Source organism: Trachurus japonicus, chromosome 6 (assembly GCF_045865225.1).
Source record: "Trachurus japonicus isolate A0001 chromosome 6, Traja_1.0".
Classification (NCBI taxonomy): domain Eukaryota; kingdom Metazoa; phylum Chordata; class Actinopteri; order Carangiformes; family Carangidae; genus Trachurus; species Trachurus japonicus.
Window position 1 is genome coordinate 27,739,426 of NC_140912.1, and position 12,646 is coordinate 27,752,071.

Consider the following 12,646-nt stretch of genomic DNA (forward strand, 5'->3'; position numbering starts at 1 on the left):
TTTCCCCCCCCCCAAGTGGTAAAGCTTTGTTTCAAAGTTTAATCTTTGATTTGACTCGTTCTGTTACTTGGTTTTTTCTTTATCAAGAGCCGCTTCTGCTTCTGTTTCTGTCTCTGTGTCTTTCCCCACGCAGCCTCTTACAAACATCAGAGTCTGCTACAAGAGTTCCTGCTGCTTCTTCATTTCTGCCTGAACTTACAAGTTCAATATCCTGTAATTTTCCTTTGTAGACACCCACACATCCGCCCACACACACGCACACACACGAGATAATGCCATTGCACACACTTGCACATTCACATCACTATATTTGTTGGAACTGTTACTGTAACATTTTACAACGTGTGACAAGCCTGAACTTTAAAAATCATAAAACAGCCTCATGATGAAGTGAGAGTGAGAAAACTCAGACAGGTCCTCACAGAGACAGAGCTGAGAGATTTACACACACACACACACACACACACAGTTGGGAGTTCTGCCCTGGTAAATAGCCTCAAAGGGCTAATTTTCAAACCCTATTGATCGAACTACAAACCAATCTTCTTAGCAGGGCTACACCAATATTGAGGCACGGATCAGGTTTCTATTACCTGCTTAATTTCCACTTGAATTACTCATCACTCTGTTGAATTGATGATGTTTTTCACACCTCCTGAATTGGCCTGAAATGACTTGGACCAGTTTTATTTTTATTTAGTTTTTTTTCTGTAATCACTTCGCTCCTATGTCTGTGGTTGTTGTTGGATTTGTTGACTGTTGTGTCTCCAGTGTCCCGATAGCCAATCAGTCCTCTGCAGATAAGACGCTGGTTTTGAACTAGTTTATTATTGCAAGACCCAAATTTAAATTTTTTGATATAGCAACAGTTATGTAGCCTCGTAAACCAGCCTCTCGCGGAAGTGCATTTCATTTCATTCCGAGGGAGAGTCTGGCCTCATCCCCCCTCTAAGCGTCTGGACTGAAACCCTCAGAAGGCCGAGCCAATCAGCGTCGCCCGCTGTGATTGACACAGCACGTTGGCCAATCAGGGACCGACTGGTGCAACCTGTCACTACACCAACTTGCTGATTGGCTGAATGGGGTTGTCTGTCAACGCTACTACCAAAGATATTAAACCGTCTTTGCTACTACTCCCACCCACCCCAGACGGTTAGAGGGGGGATGAGGCCAGACTCTCCCGAGAAATGAAATGAAATGCATTTCCGCGAGAGAATGGTTTACGAGGCTAACAGTTATGGGCTTATGGGTACTGATTTTTCTTCAAATGCAAAGACATGTAGAGTCGTAACCAGCCAACAACTCATAATTAATGTAAATATAGTGTGAATTATTCTGTTATAAACACAACGCATGTTTGCTCGTTAAATTGGAATAAAATATATATATTTTACCACTTCTCATGAAATTAATGTGACAATGTGATTTATTCTTGATGGATAAAGTGTAAATCTATCTCAAATCAAAATTGATCAATCTCTACCAAAACATATGAAAATTAAACCACAATTAACTTTTATAATAGGAATAAAAAGAGAAATGTGTCTGAAAAACAAAATGATTCCAACTTTATGAGCAACCGTATATATAAATACTAGAGATACCCATACTCCTGCGATGCAGCTGCATCAGGACATCAATGGTTTGATCACACAGCCGCTGGCTGCATCGGTCCGTCTTTGTTGCATCAGTGACCAGGTGTGATGTATGATTGTGTGAGTGTTGCAAAGCTTGTCGAGTGGTTAACAAAACTAGAAAAACACTGTAACACTACACTGTCTATGCTGTGTTGTGATGTAAACTTTGGTAAAAACACCAACAGCAGCAGGTATCTGATGTTTAACTTCACCTCCCACTGCTCTTTGAACGTATCACTGTCACATCGTCACTTGCAACATAAATCCTTCAATGTTTTGCACCTAAGCTGACAAATCAGAGTTCACACAACATCCCTGATAAAAAAACAACTCTCCTCATCACCATAGATTTGCATCTATCAACTGATGGCGTCATCTCGTCCTCTATCTGTCCATCTCACTCTCTCCGTCTCGCCCTGGTCTGCTGCTGCATCCCTTCATCTGTGTCAAGTGGCTGCAGAGGAAATTGAGGAACGCTATGCATGGCTGACATTCAGCGGTATCATCAGGTATTCACAGCCACATCCATTCATTCTGTTGGACACACACAGGAATGAAGTGATTCTGCTCAGAAGGAAGAGGACTCAGAGGTAATCTAAAGGATCGGATGAATCAGAATAAAAGGATCTGAAAGGGGAATAAGGGGGACTTGGGGGAATAACATTACAAAAGATACTCCACATGAATAAAGAATAAAGAATGAAAAGCGATAAAGGCATGATAGAAGACCAGAGGAATACTTGGGTCTTTGATGTTGGCTATGAAATGGCTCCTGCTGCTTTTCGCTCTGCATCCTAAGGCTGATGCCTCTTAAACAAGGAATCTCTTTGGCATTCACCAGAAAGTCTAAATTCAGTCGAGCAGTCTCCGTGGTTGGAAAGAGGGGGCCCGCTATAAGTTTTCTTTTTTTTTTTTTCTCAAATTCATCAGAGCTGGTGTGTGTGGGGGGATGTGACCGTTTATGTGTGAGAAATGTCCATTAACAGCGAGAGATTATAAATGTATCCATTAAGATTCACTAATCCCTCTCTGATTACTGCAGCAAGTACAGGACAGATAATAACTTCTGTTTCAGTGTAATGTATGTAGATGTAGATGCCTCTCCAAATATCTGGAGTCTGTAAAGTGATTATTTCCCTCTTGCTGATTCTGTGCTGCTGTGTAATGATATTCTGTTACTGGTAAAGCCCCCTCCCCGCCCCCCCCAAAAATACCTCTGTGTTGCAGTGCTGCGGGTAAATTATGGTTTGCTAAAACTCATTTTTTATTTTTTGCCAAGCCAAAATTTCTCCATAAATATGAGCGAGCACAAATGATCTCTTCATTTGCTCTGCCTTCAGTGCCTCAAAATATCTCTGTTGCGGCTAAATGTTTGGTCACGATCACTTCAAGTGGAGAGGAACACGTTTCTTCGGCTTTGAACTCGCTTGTGTCTTAAAATGTGACACAACCAGTGAATAATGGAGGAGAATAAAACTTCACTTTCGCTTGGCCTCAGAGTGACTCCTTTCTGCCTGTATGGAAATATTTCACCATGCGTCCTGTAAGCTTTGTGCCCAATTTAAAGGGACAGTTCAACATTTTGGCAAATTGGCCCATTGCCATATATCCCTATAGTCATAGCAGTAGGTTCGTTACCTTTAATTCACGGTGCAAGCTATTTTTAGAACGGCGGAGCAGAGCCGCGAGCTGCTCAGAGCTACGCTACGGAGGCTAATGGGATTTCTTGGTTTTCCTCATCAAACTCATCAAATACACAACTCCAAAACGCTCTGGTGGACAAGTTGTGACCTGCACATTCACCACGCTATGAGATAAAAACAGAACGTAACGAGACAGAGTTGTTTTAGAGGCAAATTTAGAGACTGCTTGCTGGAAAACTGCCTCCGACGGGAACGCGCATCAGCGGTTTTGCATGAATTTACCTCTAAAGCAACTCTTAAACAAGCTTATTACTGTGGAGAAAATTATCTTATGACCCCATATGGTGCCCTTAGTTGTCTCCGTTTCGTGTGTTGACAGACAGTGTGAAAACAGCGAGGGGAGATGATAATAATAATTTTTTTTTTTAAATCTACAAACACAGCTCCATCTCTTTATCGGCACCTGCTGATGCTGCTGTCTGCAGGAGGGAGAAAATGTGAAAAGGCAACAAGACAGGAGAGACGTAGAAACGCCAACACAGCTGTTTTAAGCAGCTGATGCTGAGTTTGACCGAGATAGAGAGTTGAATGTTTCTGACATCCAGGCTCCGCCGGTCAAAGCTATTAACTTTACAGACAATGGAGGCGAAAACTCGGAGCGTCCTCATACAGAAAGCTCCACTGAATGCCAGGCTCGGTATTTTAACAGAGTCCAGTTCTGATTATGCAACACCTCTTCAATGGTCGATGGGATATAATGCACATTGTTAAATCATCTGAATTTTTAATTTTTTTATTTTGTCAAGCAGCAGAGCATATCACAGAGGTGAAAAGTGGAAATATGGAGTCGCTCTGCCATACTGTTTAAAGTGTTTTCTTTTTTTTTTTCAGTTCCTCCATTACAGGGGGAAATAAGTGCTGCCTTTACTGGCTCTTTATTGAAAGGACCTTAAATCTGGAGTGGGCTGATAGAGCCGTTGATTGGCCTCTGTGACGACTTTTATAGAGTTCCTGCTGCAGAGCTAAAAAGTTTCATTTCACAACCACATGATAAAGCAGCATTATTATAGCGCAGTGATGAATTAGTTATTATGCCAACATTTTCCTCCACATCTCTGTTTTAATTAGGAACCTTACTCACTGGAAATGTGACTTCTTTATGCAGCTCAACTTTACTGATGCTCTCATACGAGCAGAGAGGCGCCACATTTCATGAAAACAACTCTGTTCTACTGACTTGCACAGAAATGGGAATGTTTAAAGCTGCATAAACCAATACTTTTTTTTTACATACATGATGGATCTAATGACGATGGGTAATGTGGAGCTACAGGAAACGATCTTCAACTATGGATTTCTTTGAGGTCCTTGTAGCATTTTAGCATCTTTTAACTCTTTAAGTTTTGTTTTTCTGGTCAACAATTCTCCTGGTGAGTTTAACTCGACCTTCATTGGTCCAAACAACAGACGGAGTAAATTAGCACCTTTCTGGTGAACACAGTGGATTTAGCAGCTAAAAAGCCAGATATTACCTCACCTGGAGTTTATAGAAAACAAAAACTAGGGTGAAAGGCAGGTGTAATGGAGTTTCATTTATCAGATAACAAAGACTAATGTTGCTTTCTGTTTGAAAAAGAAGCAGAAATCCCCCCACAAATAGCCAAAAAATAAATAAGCAACAACAAAAAAATCTATTCATGCAGATTTAATAATGGTGCTCGTAATGTCCTAATTGTTTGGTACAGGGAACCATCTGGGAAGACGTTGTTTGGAAACTGTTTGGAAAGTGGCAGGTGCTTTCAATAAAAAAAACCTGGCAGATGATTGGACCTACCATCTGTCTGTCACCATCTCTTACATGCCAACTTTAACCACATTCAGATCCTGCAGACTCTCCGTCTTTCTCAGAGCCAGCTGGTAAATCAAACTCCCTCCTGAGGCCAGTTGGGAGACGAGTGAAAACTTCGGTCCACGTCTCATAAAACCGATGCTATCGATGGTGGTAGCGTCTTTATGAGAGGTTAGAGTCGCTCTGTGCTGCCTAGTCGTGTTAATTTGTGGATAAGTGTTCAAAGTGTATTTTTAATCTTTGAAGCCTTTGTTGTTGTGCAGAGAATAAAGAGTTATCACACAACCCTCTCTACGATGGTCTCTGAAGAGCTGAAGAGCTATGTCTGCTTTGTGTGTGTGTGAGTGTGTCTTTGAAGAGATAAAACAGGAACAAATAAGTGAGAGTCCATCGACTGACCTGTGGTGTCATACCATGACAGAGATACATGATGGGGACGTTGTCAGTGTCAGGTCCCTGGTCCAAACACAGGTCGTCTCTGAGACTGTTCTTCAACTGCAGAGAGAAACATGAAAGAAAAGAGAAAGGGAATGATTTATTTATTTGTAATTATGATAAAACTATATGCAGATTGGTTTTAACTGGCATAAATGAACAATGATAGTGGAACACATACGGAAAACAGAAAAAAAGAGAGTCAGATGTTCAAACACAACGATACATTTACATTGTGCCATTATAATCAGACTAAAGGCCTAGAGACAATAATAATGCTCAATTTAATTAGTGAGTCAGAATTTAAACAGCTCTAAACTGACCATCAACTGGTTACAGGAAAGAAGTTTAGCCTAAACCAGTGTTTTTCAGCCTTGGGGTCGGGACCCCAAGCGGGGTCGCCTGGAATTCAAATGGGGTCGCCTGAAATGTCTAGTAATTGATTTAAAAAAATTACTGATACATTTTTTTCTAACTGATTATTATTCTTTTTTAAATTATGATTAAAAACACCACACAGTCTTAAACAACCATATTCTATACTTTCACTTTCTCAAATAGAAATCGAATTCAAATAAAATGCAGCTTATAAAAATAATTGAGGATTGGATATACAGAAATTTGTGATGTCAAAATGGGGTAACAAGCCAAAAAAGGTTGGGAACCACTGGCCTAAACCCTTTCATAAAAGATCAAAAGTCATATTTTACCACAGGCTACAAATCTTTAAATATGAATATTCTTTTCCTCCACATGCCTTTTGCATTGACAACTAAAATATTTTGCATTCACTTGCAGCCACTAACCATGTTTGACTTAGATTCGATCACAGTAAAGAAACACAGTCATGTAACTACAGCTTTTACCATTTGTTTTGTTATTTAACAAACTGTTTTCTTCACTTAATGCAGTTTTCAAGCCGTCAAAGCTGCTGAGCCTTTTGTAAACTTCATCACAAAAACATCGGGAAGAAGAAAAACAGCTCATCTTCACGTTATAATTCAGTTATTTTCTCTTGTTAAGGGCTTCAACAAAAGCTCTGTGGTGCAGACAGTAGCAACCAGCAGATCTCTTCTGTTTAATTTTGATCTCTTTGAAAGAATGGTTCAGCTGAAGTTGAAAATTACTTATTCACTTGCTTTCTGAGGGTGTGATGAAAAAATCAACATCAGTCTCAGTTAGGAGCTGGAGTTGGAAAGGGTTTAGCATATGTCAGCAATACAGGCTGGGTATGGGAGGACGCAACTATAGTCTCAAACAGCTAAAAACAGCTACAGCTAATCAGCTAATCACTTTAGATGAATATATAATCGATAGAAATTCATAAATAACAAATAAGTAGAGTGAATAAGAGGTGTTGATCACTTTGGATAGAGTTAGGCCTGTTTCCACTCGACTCAGGTCTGGTACCTACTGTACTACAGTATTCTGGAGAGTGTTTCCATTACAGGATATAGTACGGCCTGGTCGTAAATTGTCATAAATGCAATTTAATATACAGTGGACTTGTTTGTTCATTTTAAAACATTCACTTATTGAAATGTGGTGACATGTGTACACAAGGAGCCAGTACAAACATGAAGCTTCACTTTGATTCAAACAAACTAATGTGGCCACCAGCCGATCACCTCAGGAGACCGGCTGCTCGCCTGTGAGAGACGACCCGCTGGTCCCGGCCGGCCGGTTCCACAGGGCAGCTCTTCACATCGCCGAAAAAACGTCAGAGCAAATTCCCACACAAGTGTAATTTGGATAAATTGAGCACATGTTGGGAATCTAAACAGTTATTTTTCCGCTATTTTTCTACTATTGGCAAAACGTGGCATAACACCATGAATGGATTGTCCCCTCTTCCCATATACACCATTGGCAGCCAGGCATCTGTCAAGAAACCTGTAGTGAAGTGATGCACTGAGAGAATGGATTTTATTTTTTACTTCTTTAGTCGTTCATGATGTTCACACTTACATTCATCATATTTATTATTCTGATTTAAGTTTTTTGATTGTGTTTCACTGATTGAGAAACAAAATTTCGTCCTCTTGTGGATGTAAATGCACAATGTAGCCTATTTCGTATTTCGGATATGCTTGTATGTCTCAAGCATTTTGTGTTTTGTCTCGGTTATATTGCAAATGAGGTTGTTCCTCAATATATTTCTGAGTTTAAATAAAGGTATAAATAAATAAATATAATTTTATATAATAAAAATTAAATAAACAATGAAAACGACAATAAAAATCCTTGAATTCTTGAATCCTACAGCGGGAATTAAAACAGCTTTTAGCCGTGCAGGATATTCGTGCATGCCGTGCATTGATGATGCAGTGACGCAGTTATGACTCTCTGACCAATCAGTGGTCTGCAGTGTTTATACGTCACCTTTTAGTACCTCTTCACCTGTTTTGGAGCCTCAGTCAAGCAGATACTAAAAAAATTGTACCAAGTACCAGATTCAAGGTACTTTGACCTAATGGAAACGCAAAAAATGCATTAATTAAGCAAACTGCTCATTAGACGCTCAGCTATAACTTCTGTTTCTAAGTTTGTACAAGTCACCTCTGTGTTCAGGACAAAAACTCAGAGTTTATTCTGCTTTAATCTAAAAGCCAAAACAGTTTTTTGTTTTAGTTGGCAGAGTTTCACTCAGCCAGACCGCAGAGCTTAAAAAACTAAAAACACTGTGCTCAGATGGATTTAGTTGGGGCGGAATAAACCTGTGAGGGCCGGTTGCCCACTCTCTTCACTCACTTGCCTCAAATCACCTGCTCAAGTGTGATAATCTCCTGCTCGTAGCTTTGAGGTCGACTTCTAAAGGAAGAGCGACTGCAGCGTTTGCCCCGAGGGCCACAGGAGACGACCTGACAGTTGCTGCTGTCATCTCGAGTTTTGCGAGCAAAGGCATCCGCATCCACACACATTTTTATATAAAGAGCTATTATACAGACACATTTCTCCTTTGTTCTGGTGTGTGGAGCAAAAATTGCACTAAAAAAGAAACATGTTCCAGTACTGCAATTTATAAAAATCACTGAAAAACAGTAATCACATCAACTTTTGAGTTGTTAAAGTCTCAGTAATTCCACCATAAACTGGTTTAGTGTCACATTTTCCCCTCTCTCTTCCCTCCGTGCATCTGTTCCTCCTCTCCATCTTTTCCTTGATGCTTTTACATTATTAATTACTCAATTATGACAGAGTGGTCCAGCATGCAGCTCTAGTTGAGTGGTTAAAGTGAAGACAAATGGCACCACTGCAGGCTAATTACTACTTGCCAGTAGAAAGTCATACAAACACTTTACACCAACCTTCAACTCCTTTTGGCAGCTGCAGAGTAATACTTCAAAAAGAAAGCACATGCACTTTTCTTTCTTTCTTTTTTTTTTTTTTACGCCGCAGGTTACATTTGGCAATAGCTACTCCACAGAGAATAGTAATTACCCAATATGTGTAAATCAACACAGAATAATCAATGTAGTACTTCTGTTAGTCATTCTTCCTTCAAACATTTACAAGAACGGGTCAAGAGGGCACGTTTTAAAGATAAATTACAGCCAAAGCAGTAGGAGTAGTAGGAGTAGTGGGAGCAGTGCTCCTGCTACTGGAGCGTCGACATTATGAATTTAAAGGAGACATATCATGCCCCTTTTCCACAAATTAAAATAGTTCCCAGGTGTCTTAAAGACATGTCTGTGACACGCTTTGGTCAAAATACTTCAAAGATCAAACATCACAGCTCTTTTCATCCTCTCAAAACAGCCCTGTTCAGAATGGCTGGTTTCAGTGCCTGTCCCTTTAAATGCAAATGAACCACTGCTTGCCCCGTCCCTTCTACTGGTCCCAGGTAGGGGTGGCATTATGCAAATTTGAATCCTAGTTACATCACTGGATGACAACTGAGGGAACAGCTCGTAAAACCACATGGATTTCAACCTAGGGAGCCTGCTCATTACAGATTTATTGGTCAATTCTCGCCTTTCTGGGGCCAGAAGGCAAAACAAACACCCAAAAAAATGATATTTCCATAACATGTCCCCTTTAAATATTTTTAAAAAAGCACAAAACACACCTAGTGCTGTCAGAGGTGAGAAGGTGGAAGTGCAAATTATAATGAAATCATTATGCCAAACTTTCATTATAATTCATTATAATTATTAATTATATCATTATAATTCATTATAATTATTAATTATAATGAATTATAATGAAAGTTTGGCAGATGCCATTCAGATGCCAGGCAGCTCAGTTCTCCACTATTTTCACTGGAGAACTGATATATTTGTCTGCACCTAGCCAATAGAGTGCATATAGCATTGTTGGCTACACCTATCATTGTTGCTGCTATGAAAATAAAGGCACCTTTGTCATAATACTGACATAATGACCTAATGCATTGTAACAATAGCTAATATTGCTATTTACACCTGGATGTATCACTCAAAGTGGCTATTTACACCTGGGTGCACAAAGCATCGTCAGTCACAGACACCTGGATGCTTGTTGCAGCAATGCTATGTGTTATTTGTCTCATGCATTGACATATTATATGGGTATAAATAGCTCAATAGAAGCTGTATGTGCAACTATACACGGTGCCAAAATGGGAAAGTTAGGTAAACCTGTGCAACCAGTGTAAAACATCAGCTTGCGGTCCTGCCGTGGCAAAAATGAATGAATCACACTTGTGTTTTTTGGTTTGGAAGCAATTAGAGTTTTTTCTTCGGCCTTAAAGCTGCAGTAATCTATTTTTGTTAGCAAAAAAATCGTTTCCTGCTTCAGCATCCAGGAGACACAACTTCATCATCCCATTAAATCATATTTCCAGTTACCTGATGAATGTAGCTCAGGTTCAATATTCACTGGTTTTAGTTTTGTTTTGTTCCAACTCCTGAGGGAAAAAAAGATCTGGCTCTTTAGCTGCTTAATGCTGCGCCTCCACTATTTTCTCTGGAGAATAACTACATTTGTCTGTGTCACACACTAAACCATGTGCTCTAAGTGCACTGGAAAGCTAAAAACAATGAAACTATGCCTTTGTCACAGCAAATGACAGCTTTCACTTCACAATAATTCATTCCACTCTGCGTTCAGGTAAAAAAAATACTCACAAATGCAGCTGTAATAGCGTCAGGTTGGTTTATAACAGACAGCGGGAATGTTTGTAGCTGCCTTTGAGATGTTCAGGATCATGTTATACTAAAAAAAGTTCAGCTCTCTCCGACTCTCACGATCTACACCTTTTACTTTCACGGCATTGTAAACATTCTCCGGGCTGCCATCTTAAGAGTGGCATTCAAGTGACCTTTAAAAAGAGGCAATTTGAATAGAAATGTCTATTTCTCTATTCAAGGACTGCATAGGCTGAGTCTCGGTTTTGGCTCTGTAATTCCTCATGAACACTATACAAACTGTCAGATGATTGAAAATGTTAATTGGCTGCATCTTCTCCGCTGGTCACAGACTGGGAGTCCCACAGGGGTTATATATGGAGTTCATGATGAGTGGACGGGAGAGAGGGTGAGATCTCGATTTGCTGCTAATCTCTTTTACATACAGATAGCTTTTACCCCTCCACCCTCCATCTACAGAACAGTCATCATCTCATCCCAGCACCGACTCATCCCTCCAGCTGTTTCACTCACTTCATCTCTACCTCGGTTCGCTCGCTGCATCCCATCTCCTCCTCCTCCTCCTCCTCCTCCTCCTCCTTCCTCCTCTGCAGCCACATCACATACAGTCCTGTGGGGGTTTTCTGTACAATTCTTGATCCGCGGCTGAGGGGCCAGGCTGAGCTTTCTATCTCACAATATCTCATGTCGCTGTCACACTTATTACAGCGGTTCAATAATATGATACTTTATTGATCCCCGAGGGGAATTTTTCTTTCCCCGATCCACTTTTTTTTTTTATATATAGAGAAGTCAAGCTCTGCTATTCTACAAAGGAACGGCCGCCGTGCTGGTTCGCCAGGCTCGGTGTCTCGCTCACGGGCACAACGTCAAGGAGAGAGCTCTGTCAAACTTTCGGCTTGAACCCGGGGCCTCCAGGTAAAGGACACTGCTGCCCGAGGATACAGTATCATTGCAACCTATTAACTAATGCCGTCATCCTCCTACTTGAATCTGCAGAAAGCATTTTGAGGAAATGGTGATTGCTACTGTAAGTGCTCTGGTTTTGTACGGCTGCACAGTCAGTGCGGATAATAACCGAGCAGAGAGCAGAAATATTTTTTGCAAAATGAAAATTACCCATTTGAAGATTAGACCTCATTAGATACACATTATTTGCGATGTATCAGTTTTCATCGCACAACAACACAGTCAGGTCCTAAAACGGATGAGACCTCGAAATGTCCCATGATCGACTGTGGACGTCCTGATCTTCAGGTTTTGGTGAAAGGTCAATGAAGTATGAAGGTTTATCTTTCTTGAAGTAACTCTTAATATTGTAAGATTATTTTAAAGCAGTTTTTCTTACACTTTGAGTTGGGTTTGTACGTGAAGGTCATATAACTGAACAAGACATGTACGGCTCATTCTGTTTGTTACAGTGGCACTTGTTTGTAAGAGTGGACACTAGTTAGAAGTTACCAGTTTGTTGCACATTGAAAGGATTCGACACAAGAGCTGATGTGTCTCAATTTGGGGGCTGCATCCTTCAGAGGACGCTTATAAAGGCCGATTAGACTTTCACATGTTTAACAGTAGGATGTCGATTGTGTTCAGAGGGAATCAGGAAAGGCTCTGGAGGCTGAACCGTCCCATTTACCAGTGGTTGCCACGGCCGTCGGTGGTGTCTCCTCCAGAGCCGTTGCCTCCGTAGATGGTGTAGGCTGCGTCCTCCACAGCTACAGTCTCTCTACAGTCTCAGCACTGCAACCTTTGACAGGATGTGGCAACCATTGTTGACGAATCTGTCAAGAGCGACCTAAAAGTATACATCGGTCGTATTCCTCTGTCAGATTTTTTTCTGTCAGACTTGTACGAGAACAGGTTTTCTTGTACCTGTGATTCTTTTTGCTTTTGTTTTACCTCTATTTCAGTGCATCTATTTTGTTTCGCTGTGAACGTTTTTTCTCTCTT

The 12,646-nt window shown here is 40.6% G+C and overlaps 1 protein-coding gene across 2 annotated transcripts in view; it reads right to left on the bottom strand.

The window, feature by feature from the left end:
- The window catches only part of LOC146986332 (polypeptide N-acetylgalactosaminyltransferase 18-like), a 165,846-nt gene that overhangs the window by 26,123 nt on the left and 127,077 nt on the right, over window positions 1-12,646 (bottom strand). For both annotated transcript variants that reach the window (XM_085780096.1, XM_085780095.1), the window contains exon 9: window positions 5,529-5,624. In XM_085780096.1, the coding sequence (XP_085636222.1) occupies window positions 5,529-5,624 (96 nt within the window). The remainder of the gene's footprint in view (window positions 1-5,528; window positions 5,625-12,646) is intronic.